Source organism: Ammodytes marinus, assembly GCF_949987685.1.
Source record: "Ammodytes marinus genome assembly, chromosome: 15".
Classification (NCBI taxonomy): domain Eukaryota; kingdom Metazoa; phylum Chordata; class Actinopteri; order Uranoscopiformes; family Ammodytidae; genus Ammodytes; species Ammodytes marinus.
In genome coordinates this window covers 8676411-8700159 of record NC_137219.1, presented here as the reverse complement: position 1 = coordinate 8700159, position 23749 = coordinate 8676411, and the positions used below count along the sequence as shown (strand labels likewise).

At 43.8% G+C, this 23749-nt stretch overlaps 2 protein-coding genes across 2 annotated transcripts in view; both read left to right on the top strand.

Annotated features, from left to right (window-relative positions):
- pls1 (plastin 1 (I isoform)) overlaps positions 1 to 3573 on the top strand; it is a gene marked incomplete at its 3' end in the record, with an annotated part of 7998 nt that extends 4425 nt beyond the window's left edge. Inside the window, exons 7-16 of the mRNA XM_080041811.1 lie at positions 92 to 257; positions 571 to 713; positions 951 to 1046; positions 1337 to 1532; positions 1850 to 1928; positions 2174 to 2288; positions 2384 to 2517; positions 2616 to 2739; positions 3135 to 3268; positions 3435 to 3573. Coding sequence (XP_079897937.1) covers positions 92 to 257; positions 571 to 713; positions 951 to 1046; positions 1337 to 1532; positions 1850 to 1928; positions 2174 to 2288; positions 2384 to 2517; positions 2616 to 2739; positions 3135 to 3268; positions 3435 to 3573 — 1326 coding nt within the window. The remainder of the gene's footprint in view (positions 1 to 91; positions 258 to 570; positions 714 to 950; positions 1047 to 1336; positions 1533 to 1849; positions 1929 to 2173; positions 2289 to 2383; positions 2518 to 2615; positions 2740 to 3134; positions 3269 to 3434) is intronic.
- A 1083-nt stretch (positions 3574 to 4656) lies between these two features.
- Positions 4657 to 22408, top strand: atr (ATR checkpoint kinase). The gene is made up of 48 exons (XM_080042771.1): positions 4657 to 4794; positions 4975 to 5066; positions 5513 to 5665; positions 5786 to 6693; positions 6799 to 6929; positions 7445 to 7621; positions 7872 to 8035; positions 8287 to 8439; positions 8569 to 8767; positions 8856 to 9112; positions 9282 to 9478; positions 9770 to 9870; positions 9958 to 10129; positions 10269 to 10424; positions 10565 to 10759; positions 10884 to 10979; positions 11428 to 11517; positions 11636 to 11731; positions 12112 to 12242; positions 12541 to 12684; positions 12972 to 13065; positions 13187 to 13312; positions 13620 to 13826; positions 14001 to 14114; positions 14240 to 14355; positions 14490 to 14610; positions 14694 to 14831; positions 14922 to 15093; positions 15241 to 15407; positions 15620 to 15784; positions 15966 to 16057; positions 16215 to 16306; positions 16410 to 16587; positions 16702 to 16887; positions 17226 to 17385; positions 17597 to 17776; positions 18242 to 18384; positions 18529 to 18626; positions 18785 to 19014; positions 19566 to 19700; positions 19861 to 20061; positions 20299 to 20442; positions 20635 to 20785; positions 20897 to 21053; positions 21325 to 21478; positions 21592 to 21743; positions 21840 to 21945; positions 22093 to 22408. Exons 1-48 carry the CDS (start codon positions 4742 to 4744, stop codon positions 22264 to 22266), a joined length of 7818 nt encoding a protein of 2605 aa, XP_079898897.1. The 5' UTR covers positions 4657 to 4741; the 3' UTR covers positions 22267 to 22408.
- Positions 22409 to 23749: the final 1341 nt, after the last annotated feature.

Genomic DNA, 23749 nt, shown 5'->3' with positions numbered 1-23749 from the left:
CGAAAAAATTTGCAACAATGTCGGCTGTAAAAATGTCTTACTGTGCTAAAAGAAATGAATGCGTCGACCCACGATTGGTTTGCACTCGCAGGAGAACCTGGTCCTGGCTCTGAACTCGGCCTCTGCAATCGGCTGTACAGTGGTGAGCATTGACGCCCATGATCTGATGGCCGGGAAACCCCATCTGGTGCTGGGACTGCTCTGGCAGATTATCAAGGTTGGCCTCTTTGCTGATATAGGAATCAGCAGGAACGAAGGTCAGCACAGTCATGCACACACACACGCGCACACACGCGCGCACACACACACACACACACACACACACACACACACACACACACACACACACACACACACACACACACACACACACACACACACACACACACACACACACACACACACACCACACACACCACACACATTAACATCACAGTTACATTATTAATCTAGTTATAATAAAGTTAATGTTTGTTTTGGGAGATTTGTAGTTAGGCGTGAGGCGTTAACATTTTAAAGTAACGGCTTTTAATAGAGACTGTTAAGCTAACTACATGTGTGTGTCTCCAGATCTAATGGGCCTCCTGTCAGACGGGGAGAGTCAGGAACAGCTGACGTCTCTTTCCCCCGAGGAACTGCTTCTGCGCTGGGTCAACCTTCACCTGAGAAACGCAGGAACAAACACAATCAGCAACTTCAGTGACGACATTAAGGTCCCCGTTCAGATTTTAAACACACACACACACACACACACACACACACACGTACGCACGCATGCATGCACGCACACACGCGCGCACACACACACACACACACACACACAAACACACATACACATACACACACACACACACACACACACACACACACACACACACACAATGACACAGACACAATGACACAGACACATGAGTGTAAACCCTGTACCCTTATTTACCGTACCCCTGTAGGATTCCCGGGCCTACTTCTACCTGCTGGACCAGATTGCTCGCAAATCAGAGGACGACTTGAAGATGAAAGTCACAATCGACATGAGAGGCCTTCAAGTGAGTCAGTTTGCTTTTTTAAAGTTTGCAAATCCCAGTCAGAAATTGATAAGCGCAAAAGTTATTATGTGAAGGTCAGAATTGTTGACCAGAGAGTGCTAAATATGAAAGGCAGATACATTTTTTATGTCAATTGAGTATTTTTTTAAAGAGTATGTGTTCATTTTAATGTAAGATGTGGTCAAATAATGTGTCTATTGACCTCCCTATGGGATTGTGGCATAACCGTACTAAACGTATGTACGTTAAGTCTAAATGTGCTCTTGTGGACATTTCATGTGTACGCATAGGAGCGTGATTTGGACAACAGAGCTGAGCTGATGCTGAAGCAGGCGGCCCGGCTGGACTGCAGACAGTTTGTTTCCCCGCAGGACGTCACATCCGGGAACAGCAAACTCAACCTGGCGTTCGTGGCCAACCTGTTTAACAGGCATCCGTCTCTGCAGGGGGGGCACATCAACGGCATCAACCACGCACACATAGAGCGTGAGTAACAAAATAAAAGAATTGGTCCAATAGGGTTCAGACAATATTGAGGCCGCTCATTGCTTCTCTATCCACCAAGAAATGAAATGTAGTTGCACATGCTCAGTCAAGAAGTCTATCACGATGTGAATGTACAGGGAACTCTAGAGATAGTTGTCACAGCACAATAAAAAAGGCAAGGTGCATAATTGTGTTAGGGTGTGACAAGTTATTGCAGCCATAAATCTATAGTTAGTGTATGTACCGTAAGCTATGGCCGAACCTTAACAATTCCCCTTAGGTGAATGTTACTGTATTGTGTCTTTATGTCTTTCCAGCTGAGACCAATGAGGAGAAAACGTTTCGAAACTGGATGAACTCCCTGGGCGTCGCTCCATTTGTCAACCACCTGTACTAGTATGTCATCAGTTACACATTCATGTAATTAATTGCCCTTATCAAAGAAGCAGGGGTGTATGTTTTTAGATATTCCAACAGATTATAACTAAGGGCTGCCCTGTACAACCAAATGCCATTGACCCTTCGCACTCGTCAAGAATTCATAAACAGTTACTGATTGGTTTTGGGATGTAACTCCTTAGATATGCATACAATAAAAAATCTGGATTGCATGTATCTAGACATTACGTTGTGTTCTACAGCGGCATGTGTGACGGTTTGGTGATCCTGCAGCTTTACGAGAAGGTTAATGTGCCCGTGAATTGGAAAAGAGTCAACCAACCGCCGTATCCTTACCTGGGGGCCAATATGAAGAAGGTGTGTGTATAATGTGTACAACCATCAAATACACTGAAATCCTTGTGTGCAAAATATAAAGTATCTGAATGATAAATAATCTTCACGTTTCCTAGCTGGAGAACTGTAACTATGCTGTGGAGCTGGGCAGGGATGTGGCTCACTTCTCTCTGGTCGGCGTCGGAGGAGAGAACTTGAACGAGGGGAGTCGGATTCACACCTTGGCACTGGTCTGGCAGCTGATGAGGAGGTATGTGAACCATACCATACTGTACCGTACCATGCATGCCGTCCCATACTCCTTGTACAGTTTCAGCTTTCAATATCCTGTGTGTTGTATCCCTTAAGGTACACAGTGCTGGTTTTGTCAGACCTGGGTGATGGAGAGAAGGTCGGAGATCAGATCATCCTCAACTGGGTCAACACCACCCTGAGCACGACACGCAAGGACTCACAGATCAGCAGCTTCAAGGTGTGTGTGTGTGTGTGTGTGTGTGTGTGTGTGTGTGTGTTTGTGTGTGTGTGTGTGTGTGTGTGTTTGTGTGTGTGTGTTAGTGCATGGTGTGTTAAACACATACAAACTGTTTGGGACCAGAAACATTCACATTGTTTACATATATTTACATCCACTTCAGTGCACCTTCTGTTCATATTCTCGATTAGCACAAAATGAACACATTTTTACACATATTTTTACATTTAAAATGCACTTATTTAGCTACTTTATATGTTGTTTCTCATTTTCTTTATATTTTTGCACCTTCTTGATGATTGCTGCTAAAAATGTGTTGTATACTGTGCCTTGACAATAAAGGGATCCTCAAAAGACATTTTTGCATTTGACCCCGTTTCCCTCTTACCCTGCAGGACAAACTGATCAGCACCAGCCTGCCAGTGATCGACCTGATCGACGCCATCGCTCCCAACACCGTCAAGTGGGACATGGTGAAGAGAGCAGACAAGGGAGTGCTGAAGGCGGACGATAAACAAGATAACGCCAAGTAAGAGAGAAAAAAAATCTCCACTGTTATAGGGCTTCTTTGTATTTGTCATTAGTCACCATTACTCACCACCATCATTGTCTCCCTAAATCCTCTCTCTCTCTCTCTCTCTCTCTCTCTCTCTCTCTCTCTCTCTCTCTCTCTCTCTTTTGTGCTGCCCGCCCAGGTATGCGATCTCATTGGCTCGTAAGATCGGAGCTCGTGTCTACGCGCTGCCCGAGGATTTGGTGGAAGTGAATCCCAAGATGGTCCTGACGCTGTTCGCCTGCCTCATGGGCCACGGTTTGAAGAAGGTCAACCGCTGAGACAGACAAAGAACACACCCACCTGGAAAACCAACCATCAATATACATTTTTATTTCTCTGCCTTTGTCCACCCTTTTTTTTCTCATTACTGTAATTTCTTAACCTTCCCGTGATCTAAGCAAAACAATCTCTTTCATCCTCTGTTTTCATGAAAACAATGAGTCCTATATCTGCAGTCAGAAATCACCTCTCATCAAAATCACTGCATTTGTTTTCTTTGATTTTATAATACAAGTTCATAATATATATATATTTTTTGCTATAATTTATCAAATAAAGGAATTGAATCTGTTTACATTTTCTGCTATGTGACCTGTAAAGGAGGAATGGAAAAGCCGAAGCGTACGCACACCTATCCTTTTTTGTCTGTAAATGTTGTGCATTGAATATTGCTATTTAATTATAAAAAAAATTATCCATTAAATATGCTTTACACTGTTATGTGTCTGTTGTCTTTAAATTATTTCTGAACTTCCCTAAGTTTAAAGTTCCATCAGTACATGAAAATATAACTGAAGCCACATGTCATTAATGTAAGCTGTAAAAATGTGCTGTTTGCCAGTGTCCCTGAAAGCTTTACTGTGAAAATCACGCTCATTTAGGCCTAAAAGTCACTGTGAGCGAACTACGTCACAATTTATTACTCAACTTATTACTTTCGCTTTGCCAATATTTGTATTAATTATGTCCATCAAACAATATACATGACTGAAAATAGTTCAGTTGCATAAAGGAGAAAGTTGTATTACACTTTTTTTTAAATGTAACTGATTCAGTATCTGCAACATACACAAAACACAAACGAAACAGACTGAAAAGCAAACCTTCAAGTTAAACCACAACATAACATAATACAAGTGATGTTTTTGACCATGAACGTACAAAATAAGACTGAAAGCAGCATTATACTGTATCAACTTTTCAAATAAGTAATAAATAAATGCTCCGCCAGGGGGAGCAGTTTGCAGTTTGAGTTTATATTACAGATGAAATGACCCTCGGTGGCTGCCGTACCAAAACAAAAACGTCATTTTGGAGCGAAACTTTTTTTTGAAGGGACTTGACAGGATGGAGAGGGCATGCTGGAGTGTGCTGGCTAAAATTACATGGCACATTATTGGTGTTAAACTTTGAAATAGCGGTTCAAATAGAAACACACCTTTCAAAATGGAAGGACTGGAGATGTCTGCGATGATTCCCGCTCTTCAGGAGCTGGCGAGGTGAGTAACCGGCGAAAGTTTGCTAGGCTATTAAACTGTTAGCAACATGTCAGTGTCTGAAACTGCTTAAGGCTGAATTGGACCATTGTTTTTATGTTGTAGACACTTTTTAGTCAATAAAACCATTTCGCTGGAATATGTATTTCATAAATAACGTTACACCATGTTTGTTTTTCGCAGTGCCGGGGCGGCTGAGTACGACCAGGCGGTGCAGAAACCTAGACAGATCCTCTGTCAGTTTATTGACAGGATACTGACGGATGTGGATGTTGGTGAGTAGGAGTCTCAACAGGGGTCCTGCTATTAGATTTACCTGCAGACCTTTCTTAAAGTAAAAACACTTTTCGGAGTGAAGTGCCCTCTCATCATGACATCTACATCTTTCTCTTTCATACACGTTTCTAACATGCCCATTGTGGTTGTTAACATCAGACATAATTATTATAAGCTCTGTATTTCAGTGACTTATGTACTCTTCAATTGCATCAATGTCTGGGGATGGTTGGCGGTGTTGTGTGTGCTATTGTGTTATTTTGTTCTTATTAATCATATGCATTTGTATTATTTGTTTAAACTCAGCCAAAAAGCACAACAAATAATTGTATAACTTTTTGACTTATCAGACTGTTCTTGCGAAGAAATCATCAGAGAATGATGATGCCCAGGTTTTGAACTAGTTAATTAACCTGATTATCTCTTGTCTTTGTGTATCCTCCAGTTGCTCTAGGGCTGAATAAGAAGTCCAGCTCTGAGCCGGCCTGTGTGATGCTGCTGGACTTTGTGCAGCACATCATCAAATCCTCGTCTCTGATGTTCGCCAACCCCTCCTGCCAGCCTGCAGAGTACCCGGACGCAACGCAGAGCTGCACTGGTATGACATGCGAAATTATTTAAATGTTTTATTTTATTTTTATAATAGAAATTTTATTATATAGTTATTTTCTTTCCCCCATTCACCTCTGATTTCTCCTCATCCCTCCCCTCGATTCAGACTTCAGCAAGTGGGTGGCGGTGCGTTTGCTTCGCGTGGCGGCCGCTCCCGACTGCGAAGTCATCCACGGGCGTGTCTCTGCCGTGCTGTGCTCTCTGCTCCACACTCTGAGAGCCAGGGCGCCGTTCATCTTCCAACACCTCACCCAGGAGCTCCTCTGTTTGGCGCACGACCTCGGCAACGTCCTGTACACTCACGTATCCACGCTGGCGGGTCACGGACACACACAAAGCCGATGGCCCTTCTCACTCGATGGCTTCACTAACTCCCCTGTGTGTGCCTCCTCCTCTTACCTCACCCCATCTCCTCTCGTCCTCTCCTCTCCTGCTGCCCTGGAGTCGTTGTCCGTGGTTACGATCCACGTCTTGACCGATTCGCTGAGGGGCGTGGTCTCTCGCCGTGACATCAGCGTCGCCTGGGAGACGGCGTGCTCCTTCGTGGCCAACGGCAACACCCGGCTGAGGAAGGTGTCCATGGTGACGCTGAGGACGCTGGTGGAGCTGGGGGGCTTTCCCGAGGTGCAGGGCCACGAGTTCTTCACGGCCTACCTTCACTTACTGGGAACTCACTCCCACACTGATGCACACTCTGATTCAGATGAGAAACAGAAACAGCCCTATGAAGGAGAGCTGCTGAGCTTGACCCGCTGTGTGTTTCAGTCGTCAGCCGTCTCCCACACGCGCTTGGAGCCCATCTACCTCTCGCAGATGTTCGAGTGCGTGTGTACTCTGGGAGGGGCCGGCGGCGTCAACCTAGGGACGGAGGTGACCCAGTCCCTCTGTCTGCTGTTTAGCTTCCTGCTGTCCGTCGGCGTGGTCTACGAAAGCCCCGGGTTGCTAAGGAGGCAGCGGGTCACCGAGGTGTGCAGGACACTGGCACGCACCGTGGGGACGGAAAGTCAAGCCGAAGTACGGTTTCTTCTCCTTCATGTTTGACTTTAATTAAAAAAAAATTCAATTTCCTCTCACTTCTTACAAAGTCTTGACAATATCTGTGGTGCTTTTGCTTTGCAGTGTGCAGAGGGGTTTCTCCGGGCCGCACTGAAGGCAGAGACTGTTATTTTGATGCAGAAGTCAGGAGACGGAGAGACGGCTGCCAAGAAGTCCTGCAAATCTACCACCAAAACAACAAAAGCATCGACAGAGTGAGCTTATATTATATTATAACATATCAAATTAAAGAATTAGTTTTTGTTTTGTTACCGTATAATAATGTATAAAGAGGCTCAGGCCAAGATAACATGAAATGAGCTATAAAAATGGTGTAATATTGAGCATAGAAAGAAGGCATTTGCTTTCAACCCTAGGCACATTCCCTACATTTAACTTTGACATTAACAGGTTTTTCTTTCTTTTTTCGATCCGTGAAGTGATTTTCAGTAAGGTTATCTGCCCTTCCTTTCTAAATTCCTGTGGTGATTGAAAGTTTTTCGGTGATATTTCCTTTACTGGTTTCCTATGAAGAAGAGCGTTTCTAGCTGAACTTTTTTTTTCTTTTGCCGGGCCTCCTACAGCAACCTTTAAAAAAAAAAAAAAAAGTAAATAAAACATTCTCTCGCTCGCATAAGGCTTGATAGGAACTACCCGTAAAGCTGTATCATAAATGAATAGTTAAATTTCCTTTATTTAAAGGTTTACGAAGTCTTTTTTTTTTTTTTAGCGAGGTGGACATGCGTGTGCACAGTGAGGTTTGGGCCGTGGTGAACAGTCGTCTGGAGGAGCTGCTGACCTCGTTGAACTCAGACTCTGATGAACCTGAAGCCACGCAGACTCTCTGTGCTCTGCAGGGGCTGGCCCTCATCCTCCACCTGGCCGCCCTCTGCTCCTCTCCCACCAGGTCACACAGACAGACAGACAGACAGACAGACAGACAGACAGACAGACAGACAGACACTCACTCACTCACTCACTCACTCACTCACTCACTCACTCACTCACTCACTCACTCACTCACTCACTCACTCACACACACACACACACACACACAGACACAGTAACTCCAACGCTATAATTTTTATTTTCATTTTCTATTACAAAAAGAATACTTACTTTACAATATTTTAATTTCCCGGTCTCTTTGTCCACAGTCCTTCCCCTCTTCTGTGGGTGTCCTCTGAGACTCTGGGCAGGGCCTTGAAGAGCTGTCAGTCAGTGTTAGAAAGAGGAGCACAGCCCTCCTCAAACCAGAACTACTTTCAGTCCGCTGTCCAGACGACTGTGAGGGTCCTTGACTCTGTTCTCTACTTGACAAGTAAGGAAATATACACTCAGAAAAATACACATTTTCCATGCTATTCCTATGGTGTTCTGTGTATTTTATTAATTAAATGTCACAACATAAGCCCCTTTTCAGGTATTGTTCCATTTTTCTTCATTATTCAGTTAAAAAACAATCTTTAATCTGAATAACATGGACAAAACACATCTTTTTGAGTACAATATAACGATGTTAATCTTAAAAGTGAATCATATATTGTCTGTGTGTATGTAACGTACTTGTAGTGAGCAGCCCCAGTGAGGACGGGCTCCAGAGGCGAGTGTGTGCTCTGCTGTCTCTACCCTGGGTGTGTGACAACAAGTCCGTCTCGGCCTATAAGAGTTCAGGATTCCCCTCCTGGCTGCCCGCCTTTGCTCAGAGACTCACCTGCTGTTACCGTGAGTGATTCCCCCCTCCCCCCCCCCCTCCGCATCACAACACCAGAAACATTCACAACTCGATTAAGTAGTTATAAGAGATTTTTAACAGGCCATGAATTGACGCCAAACTGTGTGTCTCTTTTCCAGCACCTGAGGTCCAGGCCGACTGTGTGTCACTGCTGGCCCTCCTGCGTCGTGGTGTGTGTGAGAGTTGGCGTGTGTGTGTGTTTTCCAAGACGCTGCAGAGTCAAGATGAGGCGGTGAGAGCGGCGGCGGTCAGAGCTTTCCCTCTTCTACTTCACCACCTGGGAAAAACACACCACAAACTCATCAGCACTACTCTACTGTACGCACATGTACACGTATATAAATATCCATTCATTTTAACGTGATCGTCATCATTGTGTTCATGGTGTAAATTTGACCACTTACAGTTCCCGGCTGGAGGACGGTTCGGAGCAGGTGAAGAAGGAGTTGGTCTGCATCATCGGCCAGCTGAGCTGTATCCAATCAGAGCTCTCCCTGCTCAGTGACAAACACACAGAGTCCACTCGCTCTCCTGAGATCCTCTGCCACCGACTCAGCCTCGCCGCTGGGCATTCTGGGAACGCTTTACCATCCCTCAAGGCCACTTTCGTCAAACCATTCCTGCCACTGCTCGGACAGCAAGCTCCAAGTAGTGTTAAACAAGGTATATGGTTGTTTGTTTGCTCTTTTTTCATACATTGTCAGCTTTTACATCTAAAAGATACTACATTTACTTCACTAGACAGTCCATTGCTGTGATTGCCATGGATTATGTTCAAATTCAGTATAATTTCATCCAGGTGTTTAACTTATTTATTTGACTTTCTTCTTAGCTTTTCTAGAAGCTCTGCCTCACCTCTGCCAGCATGTGAACCTGGTTGGTGGAGACAGCGACTCCCGAGCAGTTATCTTTGCTCTGATTGGCCTAATGGAGGACTCTGACACAGTGGTCAGAACACGCTTCAGCCAATCGGTGCGTTTCCTGCTAACGGAGACCGCCAGAGACACAGAGCAAAGTTCTCTGAGCGAGGTGAGAGATTAAAGTACCAAGACTCGGACGTCAATTTCAAACATCAAAAAGACAGCATTTTCATCATAAGAATATTCTTTTGAGAGGAAAAGGGGATAAAATATTCAATCCAATTTGATTTCATTTATGTGATTACTGAGCAAAACATGTACTGTTTATTAATGTCAGTTTTTTTCATGTGGCCTTAAAAATAAAAATAAAAAGATTGGTAGCTGACGACCTGACCTCATATTTCCTGGGATCATTGCTTTTTTTAAACCTTTTGTGTGTGTTTCTTCTTTGCTGTCCCAGCTTCTGGTTGCCCGTCTTAAAGAGGCATTCAACAAGGCTAAACTCAACAGAGATGATGACCTGCGCAACACTCTCATCCTCACCACCGGAGAGATTGGCAGGTACAGGTGATCTTTTGTCTGAGCCCAAGATAGATTTAAATATATAAAAAGTGTTTTGTTTCAATATGTCCTCCCGTCGTCTGTCAGAGCGTCTCAGGGCAGTTTGGTGTCCTTCTCTTTGCTGCGTCTGCTCCACTGTCTGCTGTCCAAGTCTTCCCCGGTGTCTGTGGCTGCTTACGCTCAGATCAGAGCCCTGGCTGCTGCCAAAGGACTCAAACTACAGACCCTCTTCAGTCAGTACAAGAACCCTATTTGCCAGGTAAAAAAAACGCTTTTTGGACATGGGCTATAAGCTAGGTATGGGACCAATCCGATCCAATATCGGTTTTGGTATTTAGTGTTGGTGTTCAAATAGGCTTTTGCTCATGAAGGTTAGCTCTTTCTTCTATGTGTTTTAGTTCTTGGTGGAGTCACTGCACTCCCGCCATGCATCGGCCCTGCGGAGCACACCGGATCAGGGCAGTGAATCAGCCAATCAGAGGGAGCTGGCCCTGGACATCCTGGCTCAGATCGCACACGCCTTTGATTTCCCAGACCTCCACCGCTTCCTCACTGTATGTCATACACATAACTATACAATCACGTATTCTGACAGATCATAAGTACACAGTACATCAGAGTATATAGTGTGTTAGAGCATTGAGAAAGAGGTATGTATATGAACAAGCATGACTGTTTTTGTGCATACTTGTAGCGGACCCTCCAAGTGCTCCTCCCCTACCTGGCGGCCAAGGCGAGCTCCACTGGCTCCGCCCTCATCCGTACCCTGGCCAATGAGCTGAAAGCAAACAGGAGAGAGATCCTGATCAACAACTTCAAGTACATCTTCAGCCATTTGGTTTGCTCCTGCACCAAAGAGGAGCTAGAGAGGGCTTTCCACTACCTACAGGTATTCTTAATGCTGCCCTTACCCAGCTGAGATCTGTATTTGTCTACAGATTCAATAGAACAGAGCAAAGTATAACTATTGAAATAACCAAAGATTTATATTTGTTTTTCCTTTGTTCTTCCAGAGCGAGACCGAGATAGAACTTGGCTCTCTGTTAAGACAAGACTTCCAGGGTCTGCACAACGAACTGCTGCTGCGCCTGGGAGAACACTACCAACAGGTTGACGTTCACTCTAAATAAAGTTTGTATTCTTGTTGAGCTTGAGAATGGCATGATTGCAAGTATTTTTGATAAATTTTGATAACAGGATTATTTCAATATATTATTATAACACAATATTAACATTGACTTTGGAAACATCATGCATTTAGTAACAGTTTTTTCTTAAATGTATTGTCTTTTTAACACTGGATATTCTTGAATTCAAATATAGTTTTACTGTAAAATAAAAACATGACCTGGCTCAAATCTCAACCTGACTTAAAAACATTATCTTTCAAAAGTCGATTATCTTATTTTCATAATTTGGAGGTCAACATTTTAATATCGATAAAAATGTGATCAATTGCACAGCCCTACGCTTGAATGCATACAATCAATAATAGATTCACTTACCGTACTGTATGTACATGTGAGTTCATGTGTGTGTTTTTAAATTTCTATGTAGGTGTTCAACGGTCTGGCAATCCTGGCTTCCTTTGCGTCCAACGACGACCCGTACCAGGGTCCAAGAGATATCACCACCCCAGAACGCATGGTATGTGTACCTCACTATTGTGTGTATGTTACATTTTTGTTATTATAACCCTAAAAAATTGAAATGATATATAAACAACACATTAATCTGTATTTCTTCCTCTCTGGGCTGTCTTTAGGCGGACTACCTGCAGCCGAAGCTTCTGGGAATTCTTGCTTTCTTCAACATGCAGCTGCTCAGCTCCAGCGCCGGAGAGAAGGACCGCAAGAAGCTGGTGTGTGTGTGTGTGTGTGTGTGTGTGTGTGTGTGTGTGTGTGTGTGTGTGTGTGTGTGTGTGTGTGTGTGTGTGTGTGTGTGTGTGTGTGTGTGTGTGTGTGTGTGTGTGTGTGTGTGTGTGTGTGTGTGTGTGTGTGTGTGTGTGTGTGTGTGTGTGTGTGTGTGTGTGTGTGTGTGATCCACCACTGAGACCTAATTTAATAAGTGATGTTTGAGAATGTATTGTTTCACCAAGAGAGGCCACAGAGCTTCTGTCTGAGGTCGATATTGTTCACAGCAAGACAAACCCCAAATGCTTTTTTACACGATTGATTTTTTTTTTTTTTGCTTTGGTAAAATGGTTGTTTCATCGCTGCAATCCTATTTTTTTCTGTGCAGGCATTGACGAGTGTGATGGCTCTCATGCGACTGATGGGCTGCAAACACATCAGCTCTGTCAGAGTAAAGATGATGACGACACTCCGCACAGGCCTCAGATACAGAGAGGACTTCCCTTTACTCTGCTGCCAGTCAGTACACAAATACACTCACACTTTATGGCTTATCTAACTGTTGAAATGTGTATATAACCTTTGTTTTAGTTTGTTATTATGTCTTGGCATGACTGCACCTAGGTTGATAGAGATAGATCCCATTCCGACCATGATTCTTAAGTATAGCCATGTCCACATATATTCAACTCCACTTTACCCAACCTTTATTACTCCACAGACTTACAATGACATACTATTATAAACTTGATTAAACCGTAAACAATCAGCTTTTTTAGATCTAGTCCATTTTCACCACTTCTCCCTGTGATTACAGGACGTGGGAGTGTTTTGTGAGGAGCGTGGAGCCGGCACACTTGGGCCCTCTGCTGAGTCATGTTATTGTTGCACTCCTCCCACTGATCCCACTGCTGCCCAAAGAAACCGCCGCTATCATCCGCTACCTGATACTGGACAACAGGTAACATGCACACAAACTAACTGGACTTATTCAAATGTACAGTATTCAAATCAAAACATGAGAAGTGCAAATTCAAACAAACTTAATATTTTTTCAGCTTCAATTAAACTATACATTTTAAAAAAAAAGTATACATTTTGTTCCATGTCATCCCCCTTTCTCTTTCTTGTCTGTATTTCTACAACCACTGCCAAATAAATGCCAAAAAAAGAATATTTCTTGGGTTGATAAAGACTGAATTCCAGACTTCCGACAGCATTGATCTCATTCAGTTGATTTTGCCACAGGGAAGAAGTCAACGACTACCTCCATGAGATTTACTTTCTGCCGGACCACCCCGAGCTGAAAGACATCCACACTGTCCTGCAGAACTACAAGAAGGTCAGCATGAACAGCCATGATTATAATGATGAAATAAACAAAGGATTTTAAATGGTGACAATGGCTTACATGTGGCATGTATACACAAAATAATTAAATTACTATGTCTGATTGCGCCCAGCTGACAGCCAGCCGTAGCGACCTGGCCGCAGCGCTGCAGCTCTCCATGAGGGCCGTTCAACACGAGAACGTTGACGTCAGGATCCATGCACTGACCAGCCTCAGGGACATGATGCACAGCAAGCAGGTACACACACACACACACACACACACACACACACACACACACACACGTATTGTTAGACATGTACAGGAGTTCACACTTTTTGTTTGCGAGTTATAATCATATTAACTGTTAAACATGCAGTAATTCAACCATATATGTGCTTAGTACTACCACACTTTTCAACTATTTTTGCTCTTTTTTTTTTGCTTCACAGCCACAGTAACTTGTCTCAGTGCCTTTTTACTGCTGCAGTTTTCCGACACTCCTCAAAATCACCATAACGTTTCATGGCATCACAGTAATACTTGTTGTTATTCCGGGAGAGCAGGAGTGGCTGCTGCGTCAGGTGTGTGCGAGTGAGGCAGTGGAGCCGGTCATCTCCAGCCTGGTGTCTGTGCTGCTGAAGGGCTGCCAGGACTCGTCCACTGACGCCAGGCTGCTGTGTGGGGAGTGTCTAGGGGAGCTGGGGGCCGTGGACCCTGGACGGCTGGACCTGTCACACACACAGACCCATGGCAACCGCAACACCTTCGTGGTAGGCTAGACCAAAACCAAAGCTATGAATGTGTTATATGTTAATAAATAAAAAAAAAAGGGTCTAGCTTAAAACTCCGGCACACAGGTTGCTTCCTGTTTATATCAAAACAAAACTCAGAAGGAAATGAACATCCATATTTCAGAAAAAACATCTATTTTTTCCTGTGAACAGAGTGGAGTGGATGATCCCAACTTCGCCTACGAAGTGCTGACTGAACTGACCAGAACATTTCTGGCGTATGCTGATGACGTGAGAGCTCAGGACTCTGCTGCTTATGCAATACAGGTACACACTTGACTTGTGTGCTAAGCTTTCAATTAGCACATTGAGCAGCTTTAATTTGTCCCTTGTGGGGCTTATATGTTTTAATGAATACGTGTTGGGGTTGGTGCTGTCACACTGCACTGTAGGAGCTGCTGTCCATCTTTGAAAGTCGCGAGGGTCGAACCGACTCACCGGGCCGACGCCTGTGGAGGAGATTCCCCGAGCAGATTCAAGAAATACTGGAACCTCACCTCAACAGCAGGTATCTAAGTTAATACAAAAAAACACACACAAACCCCTCTAGGGAATTGTATTCTCTTTCCCTCCTCACTTTAACTGTTGACTCTACTTTATTTACAATTATCCACTCAATCATTTCTTTCTCTCTATCTTCAGGTATAAAAGCAGTCAGAAAGAGGTTAACTGGTCTAAGCTGAAGAAGCCAGTGTACTTAAGTAAGAGAGGCAGCAAATTCTCTGATTGGTCAGCCACCTGGGCCGGCTACCTCATCAGCAAGGTGAGAAGATTTATCTTCCACTTTTGTAGAGCCAAACAGATATCGAATGGATCAGGCCTTTCTGACTTTAGTATACATTTCAGGTGAGACACGAGCTGGCCGGCAGAGTGTTCACATGCTGTAGTTTCATCATCAAACACGACTACAAGGTCACCATCTACCTGCTGCCTCATATCCTGCTCTACATGCTGCTGGGCTGCACGCCTGCGGAGCAACAGGAGGTGAGGTCACATTCTGTAACAGTTGCACTTTCAATAAGCTAATGCAGGTTTTTTGGGGGAAATATTTAAACAGATACGTACTCCTTCCAGGTAACGGAGGAGATGCTGGCCGTGCTGACAGACTGTGACGGACAAGGAGGGGGGCGTTGCCAGGACACGGCCTCCAGCCTATCACAGCTCAGCATTCAGACGGTCTTCAGCATGTTGTCTCACCTCACACAGTGGAGCCGCCACATCCTCTACTCTAAACCCAAACAAAACGGTTGGTGACACATTTAGCTGACAATCTACTTTTTCTTGTATGATGAAATAATTACAATATATTTTGAACTAATGCTTCATTCACTAACCTGCACGATTAAGTAGCTTACAGTTTGAAGATAAAAAACTAAGAATGTTTTATTTGCAGAGAGTGGCGAGTACCAGCGTGTGGTGGCCTTCCTGAAGGGTATCCCCCAGGATGTCCTGGCCAAGGCCTCTCTACGATCCAAAGCGTACACTCGAGCCCTCATGCACTTTGAAGCATACATCTTGGAGAACAAAGAGAACATCCAGGACCATCTGACCTTCCTGCAGGTTAGACAACAAAAAAACAGTGCTGTTTCATTATCTAAGTGTGTGTTTGTTTCCTCTGCTTATGATTAATACAAAAAAAGTTAATTGGGAATATCACAACATGGTACTGGTTGCCTAGAAGCATGTTGCAAACCATATTTTGATTAAAGTGAGTAGTGTTTTTGGAGTAGCAGAAACGATTTTGAAGAAAAAAAATATTTTGGCTGTTGCAGAAACTGTACGCTGCGATGCATGAGCCCGATGGAGTGAGAGGGGTTAACGCTCTGAGGAGGGAGGAGCCGTCGCTACGGGAACAGATCCTGGAGCACGAGAGCATCGGCCTGCTCCGAGACGCAACAGCCTGCTATGACCGGGCCATACAGCTGGAGTCAGACCAGGTACACACCAGGCCTCACATTACAGCTCAAATTAGGCACCGAACACTTTTTTTGTCTTTTTACCTAACATCCATTTTTAATGCTTTTATGAAGATGAAAGCTAACTGTGTGCTCTTAGCTGCTGTATCGTTCGTTATTTTTGTCCCTTTGTCATCAATTTAAAATGTCTGTATATTTACAGATTGGTCACTATCACGGGGTGATGACTTCTATGCTCGGCCTGGGACAGCTGTCAACAGTCATCACTCAGGTCAATGGCGTGCTGGCCAACAAGTAAGACACACACACACACACACACACACACACACACACACACACACACATACACACATACATGGTTTCTTAACTGATTGACTTTTGTATTTTATAACGGATATCGTGAAAGTCAGTTAATAGTTAATTGACTCTAGCCATATTTGTGCACACTTAGGCACCAGTGGAAGTCGGAGCTGAACACCTACAGAGTGGAGGCAGCCTGGAAGCTCGGAAAGTGGGACCTGCTGGAAGATTATCTGACCTCAGGTATTCAAACGCACCGATGATCCTTGAAAGCTGCAGCGTTATGAAACGATTGGTGGCAATTATACATACCTACTTTTTTCCAAGTTTTTCACTGTCTCTCCAGACCGTCAGTCCAGTACCTGGGGAGTGCGTCTGGGTCAGTTACTGCTGTCAGCTAAGAAGGAGGAGGCCAAGACTTTCTATGAGAAGCTGAAGCTAGTGAGGAAGGAGCAGGTGGTCCCTCTGTCTGCTGCCAGTTATGAGTGTGGGACCTACCAGAGAGGATATGAGTACATTGTCAGGTCTGTGTGTGTGTGTGTGTGTGTGTGTCAGTGTGTTTTTCTTTCATTTGTGTATGATTCCTGGTTGTCAGCTGTGAATCTAAAAACGGAGTGTGTTTGTCCATACCTGTTTAGGCTCCACATGCTCAGTGAGTTGGAACACACTTTCACGGAGCTGCAGCAGCAGAGGGAATGCTCCGCCCCCAGCCTCAGCGAGCTGCCTCCCCATTGGTCGGATCGACTGGAGATGACCCAGAATTCCTTCAGGGCCAAAGAGCCCATCCTGGCTCTCCGTCGTGCCCTGTTCAGCCTGGGACCAGAGTAAGGATGGAGAAACAAACTATCTGCAAACATGACACACGTTTATCGTTTTTCTCAGTTGTGTTAGGGTGTCAATCTCTCTGCAGCATTTTTCTTTGAGTAGCCCAATGGATATTATTAACAATGTATTTATTTCTTAGTTATAAGTTATTTTTTAACCTTAAATGAAATCTGAATGAGTGCATTATTTAAGGCGGCTGTGTCTTTCCTCTTTCCATGTGTTATTGAATAAAATCCATCCGAGCTTCTGACTTTAAGACTTAAAATGTAACAATATCCATGTCAGTAATCCAACCCAACGAGGTCACGTGACGAATCAAGTCTTGTTTTCTCTTTAGGCCTATGAGCAAGGAGCTGGTAGGGGAATGCTGGCTGCAAAGTGCCCGGGTGGCCAGAAAGGCAGGACACCACCAGACCGCCTTCAACGCGCTGCTAAACGGGGAGAACACACACCTGGCCGAACTAGTCACCGAGAAGGCCAAGTGGCTTTGGTCCAAGGTATAACCACACCTATAAATTCAGTAAAGTTTTTCTTTTCAAATTGCATATAATGTGTCCATGCTAAGTGTATTGTTTGCACTGCATACTCTGGATCTGTCAACTATAGTAACACAACGTATACTAAATCTGTTGAGTAGCTTTCTACTATACTCTAAACTCAGTGTCAGCTAATGCACACACAAAACCTTCTGTTTTCGTCTGTCGTCAGGGCGATGTTCACCAGGCCCTGATTGTGCTGCAGAAGGGCGTGGCCCAGTGTTTCCCTGACGACCAGCTGCTGACAGACGCTCGCGGCCTGCAGACCAAAGGCAAGGCCATGCTGCTGGTGGGACGCTTCATGGAGGAGACGGCCAACTTTGAGTCCAATGCCATCATGAAGGCATACAAGGTAAACAGCCATGTTACTTTAGTATTAGGAATGAACCACTGTGCGGGAAATAGCAAGGTATACCAACACATAAACAAACTGGATCTAATTAATATGAAGACTAGAAGTGTATGGACTAAACTGATTCACTGATTCATCAAGAGAAAAATATGTCAGATTAACCAATAAAGCAACAACATTGTTATTTGCAGCCCCATTTTAAAGGTGCTAAAATGAACTTTTAAATATTTCTGAAACAATCTCATTTTTCCAATGATTATCATAAATTACCTGTAACATCAAACGAGACCATCAGTGCAAAGAATGCTATTTTGATATAGGTTTTCTTAATGCCTTTGTCATAGGTATGCTCACCCAGGAACTACAACTGGCGCAGTAAAAAACTTTTGTCGAAAGGGGGTGCAAGAATTAACACTAACGGAAAGTTCCTATGAGCACCTTTAAAGTCTGTGTTGTGTTTTTAAGGATGTGACCAACCTTCTGCCTGAGTGGGAGGATGGAAACTTCTACCTGGCCAAGTACTACGACAAAGTCATGCCCATGGTGACTGATAACAAGCTGGAGAAACAGGGCAACCTCATCCGATACATTGTCACATACTTTGGAAAGTGAGTGATGGTTTACTGTTCAAACGCAGCCCTTTTAATTCCATGATCAAAGCTGAGAAAAATGTTGCATTTTGTTAATTCTATCGCAGACTTTTTTAGTTTCATCATTAACCATTTGATTTTTTGATTGGTTTTTACTCCTAGAGCGTTGCAGTTTGGAAACCAGTACATCTACCAGGCCATGCCTCGCATGCTGTCTCTCTGGCTGGATTTTGGAGCCAAAGTGTGTGAGTGTGAGAAAGGTGGGTGGCCAATAGGGACTGTTGTATTGTAAAATAAAGATACACACACAGGGCTATGAGATGCATCCAATGTCTAACCACCTACACATCATGCATATTTATTGGCTTTTTTATTAGCTGTTACTTATAATTCTACCCACGTTTCCCCTGGGCCACAGCTGGTCGAGCAGACAGACAGATGCGACTGGAGCTGTCCAAAATCAACGCGGCAGTGAGCGAGAACTGTGATAACCTGGCGCCGTACCAGTTCTTGACGGCCTTCTCCCAGCTCATCTCCAGGGTGTGTCACTCCAGCGACGAGGTCTTCACCGTCCTCATGACCATCGTGGCCAAAGTCTTCCTGGCTTACCCGCAACAGGCCATGTGGCTAATGACTGCCGTCTCTAAGGTGTGTGTGTTTGTGTTTTTTTTTTTTTTTTTTTTAAGATAATTTTTTCGCTTTATTAGACAGGTTGGAGAGACAGAGAGGGGAAAGACATGCAGAGAACGACCACAGGTCGGATTTTAACCCGTGGTCTGCTGCTTTTGAGGACTGAGCCTCTATGGGTGGCGGGCGCCCTAACCACTACACCAAGAGCGCCCCCTGTGTGTTTGTGTCTTTGATAACAATCAAGGCCTTGTTTAACTTAATTTGTGCAGTTTGCAATTTAGGCATGCATGGTCAAGAAAGTGGTCCTGAAGTTGTATATCTAAGTGTATAAATTTTGTGTACTCTGACTATTCTGTGTAAAGGTTTAAATGTTTATTTCCTTTCCTTGGCATTTACCAGATCATTTCACCTTTACAAACAATACAAAACCCTTGAACTATACTTTGTGTGTTAGATTGACAAGATGTTCTTGAACCTGCATACACTCTCAAGACTACTAATAATTTTTTTATTTTATATAAAAAGAAAATATGACCTCACATGCATACCTGACTGTTTTTTTTTCCCAGTCTTCCTACCCCATGCGTATGAATCGCTGCAATCAGATCCTTAAGAAAGCAATCAGTCTCAAACCGTCTTTGGAGAAATTCATCGGAGACGCAAACAGGCTGACGGACAAGCTGCTGGAGCTCTGCAACAAGCCGGTAACCAGACACACACATACACACTGACCAAGCATAAGATAACAGTTTTGCACATACTTTAAAGGTTCACAATATAATCATCCTAATTGAACATAGATATACACATTTAATCAATATACAACATGATTAATGTTTGTGTGAATCATGGTGTGTCTTTCAGGTGGATGGTAACAGCACCACCCTCAGTATGGGTGTTCACTTTAAACAGCTGAAGCGTCTGGTGGAGGAGGCCACCTTCAGCCAGATCCTGATCCCTCTGCAGTCTGTGCTCATCCCTACGCTGCCCTCTACTGGCGGGGCAAATACACAGCACGACGCCTTCCCCGGACACTGGGCCTACCTGGACGGCTTTGAAGACGTTGTAAGAGAGGCGTTTGTTTTCTATTCTTTTTGGCGGGAAGGTTCCCATTTTATTTTCAGCACGAGACAGTTTTAGCCTTACTAATTAAGGTTACAAAGACATTTTTCAGGCAAAGAGCAGTCATATAGCGAAGTGAAAAACCTGATTATATGATTGTCAAAATCGTCTTGAGGTGGTGCATGCCTCGTAAACCTAACCTGTGTCTATGTGTGTGTGTCTGTGTCTGTGTTCGTGCAGGTAGAGATCTTGGCCTCCTTACAGAAGCCTAAGAAGATAAGTCTGAAGGGTTCAGATGGGCGCAGCTACACCATGATGTGTAAACCTAAGGATGACTTGAGGAAGGACTGCAGACTCATGGAGTTCAACTGCCTCATCAACAAGGTGCCTGATATATATTTAACAAAGAATAAAATGACACACTTTTTATCCCAGCTCATTAAGTCCAGGTGTGTGTAAATGTATTTTTTGAAGCCCTCTCTTACACAATATGAACAAAAATTTAACTTTTTGTTGTATTGATCACAATCGTGTATGTGTGTGCTCTCTTTCTCTCTCTCTCGTGCGCTTGCATAGTGCCTGCGTAAAGATGCTGAGTCAAGGCGGAGGGAGCTACACATCCGTACCTATGCTGTGATTCCCCTCAACGAGGAGTGCGGCATCATCGAATGGGTCAACAACACCGCCGGACTGCGACACATTCTCACCAAGCTGTATAAGGAGAGAGGTACATTTCCACATAAAGGCTGTAAATAGAAGTTGCGATAAACACACTTTTCAGCTAAAGCAATGTGGTGAAATATATTAAATGTGGTTCGTGTGTGTTTGTGTTTTCCAGGTATCTACCTATCAGGTAAAGAGCTCAGGAAGCTTATTCTACCAAAGACGGCTCCCTTCGAAGAGAAGCTACGGATCCACAAGGACGTGCTGTGCGCCCGACACCCTCCTGTGTTCCACGAGTGGTTTCTCCGGACCTTCCCTGACCCCACATTATGGTAAAACCCGCGCCAACACTCTTCTTTATTTTCATTTACAAGGGCCACCGTAACATAAGCAATGTCAATAATCAAATGTTTTCGTAAGCCTGTATATGTGACCACATTTGGTAGCAAGCAGTTTCAGTTCTTGGTGTTGGACTTTTTGGATGGTTTGAGTTTTATGGAGTCTAGTTCAGGGTTGAAAATGACATATAGGACCATGTTAAATGCAGGTATAAAATGTCCACAAGCAATACCATGCATTGTGTGTTTTTTTTTTTTTTTACAGGTACAGCAGTCGCTCTGCATACTGCCGCTCCACCGCTGTGATGTCTATGGTGGGCTACATCCTGGGTCTGGGAGATCGCCACGGAGAGAACATCCTCTTTGACTCTTTCACCGGAGAGTGTGTTCACGTGGACTTCAACTGCCTCTTCAACAAGGTCTTTGTTTGACTCATCTTTTAAAACTGAAATAAATCAGGAGGAGTCATTTCTACTTTACATTTTCTCCATGTTTCTATCTTATTTCTCAAATGCTGTCCACTGTCCACTAGGGGGAGACCTTTGACGTGCCTGAGGTGGTCCCTTTCCGTCTGACCCAGAACATGGTCCATGCTATGGGGCCCATGGGCACCGAGGGTCTCTTCAGACAGGCCTGCGAGGTCACACTCAGACTAATGAGGGACCAGAGAGAACCGCTCATGAGGTACATACACCGACCTTACCATACCTTTATAATTATCAAATGATCCTGTAGTTTCAAATGAAAGAGTTTTGTTTTGTAAATTTCTTTTGTCTTCAGTGTGCTTAAGACCTTCCTCCATGACCCGCTGGTGGAGTGGAGCAAACAGGCCAAAGGACTTTCTAAAGCTCAGGCCAACGAGACAGGAGAGATAGTTAATGAAAAGGTGTGTGCATTTGGGGTATTTTACCTCTTCAATTGTTTTTTTCATGTATTTAGAGCAGCGTGTATGTTCAATATGACCTCTAAATGTCACATTGTTGGTATCAGTATTACTGTATTGTCTTATCTTTCTCCCCTCCTTCTCTGCCAGGCCAAAACCCACGTGTGTGACATTGAGCAGCGTCTGCAGGGAGTGATAAAGAGCAGGAATAAAGTGCTGGGTCTGCCTCTGTCCATAGAGGGACACGTCCACTACCTCATACAGGAAGGCACTGACGACAAACTGCTCTGTCAGATGTATCTGGGCTGGGGGCCTTACCTGTAAAACACACACACCTAAGTTTATATAAAAAATTTGTTAAAAAAAAGTATTTTGTTTGTCAAAAAGCTCTTTATAATGCCACTTTTGTTCTGGTTATTCCATCATTGTTAACAGTTTCCTGTTTTCTGGAAACACACGATATTTTGTTTGCATTCCTGTACATTCATGTAATAAAATATATTTTTTTGCACATGTGAGTTTGTAGGTATGTCTGAAGAAGGTTCTTCTAATCTCTTAACCCTCCTTAGATGCTCTTTGGCAGTCAGATTGTTTTAATCCCCTGTGCGCGTGTGTGTTTGTTTGTTTGTGTGTGTGTGCACGTGCGTGTGCCGTCTTGCATGTAGTCTACCCAATGGAGCTCACCTTATTCACAGAGAGCTTAGTGTTTGCTCATGAAAGCCTTAAGAGGCTGTAGAAGACTAGGACGGACTGATTACAGGAGTATGAAGTAAGGGATTTTTCTTTTCTTTAAGTGAGCAAGAACTTTGACGTCCAATCATGAGTAGAGACACTCAAAAGGTCATGGTGTTTTTTATCATGACTTTTCTCATTTTTGTCAATGCTTGGCTGCTGTTTCAGCTTGCTTCTTGATGGAAGATGGCTTTAATGCTCGTTTATAATCAACAGAAGCCTCCAAAACCAACTCTGGATACTTGCTTTTTTTGAGGATTTCAATTTGGACTTTTATTTTTTTTTCTCATCTGCTTGGTGGCATGATTTGTATGCGTGTGCTGGAGCTTATTTCTGGGGGAAACAAACCCGCCTTTGTGACCTGCACAATGCTCTATTTACATTCATAATGTATTTTTTTGTTGCCAAGATGCTGCAGTATAATTGTTCCTAGAATAGTTATCAATGCAGCCTGTAATTCATGTTTTATTGCATTTTGCAGTTAAATTATTTTGTGTAGGTTTGTAGAGAATGAGATTATGCTTTTATTCTGAAAGTGACGACCGGAAGTCTGTCATTTCTAAAAATATCTTCGTTTAGATTTATAGCAGGATTTCCACTATGGACCCTGTTTAAAACTATTTTCTAAATAGGTAGCTGCTTTTAAACAATTTTTTTGATGTTAAACGCACTGATATTTGAAATACATTGGACGTTACACCCTGCAGTGATGCAAATTAAAAGTCCTACTACATTACGATAGTGGCACAAAATACAAGATAAAGGGACATTCTATGCATAGCGAAAATAGTCGTTACGGTTGAACCGAAGTTGTAAACAGCAGTGCCCACAGCTGAGCAGCACTTCATACGGTGTATTCAGCATGGCCGGAGGATAAACTGTCAACAGCACACGCAGGTGCTTGGACTTGGCTCGTCATCATGTTGTTCTGCGCTGGTCGGTGTTAACGGAACGTATAATCTGGCTCACCGAGGGAGAGGCTGGGAGACGGTCAGCGGATGAGGAGCAATGGCGGGGTCGCAAAACTGTTATCGTTGGTCTGTGGGCTTTTTATAGCTCCGTCCTGCTGGACCGT

Coding starts and splice junctions, on each gene's coding strand:
- atr (XM_080042771.1), top strand. CDS start 4,742: ATGGAAGGACTGGAGATGTCTGCGATGATTCCCGCTCTTCAGGAGCTG. Junction 9,871..9,957: donor ACCACCGGAGAGATTGGCAG/GTACAGGTGATC, acceptor GTCGTCTGTCAG/AGCGTCTCAGGGCAGTTTGG. Junction 11,732..12,111: donor AGAAGGACCGCAAGAAGCTG/GTGTGTGTGTGT, acceptor TTTTCTGTGCAG/GCATTGACGAGTGTGATGGC.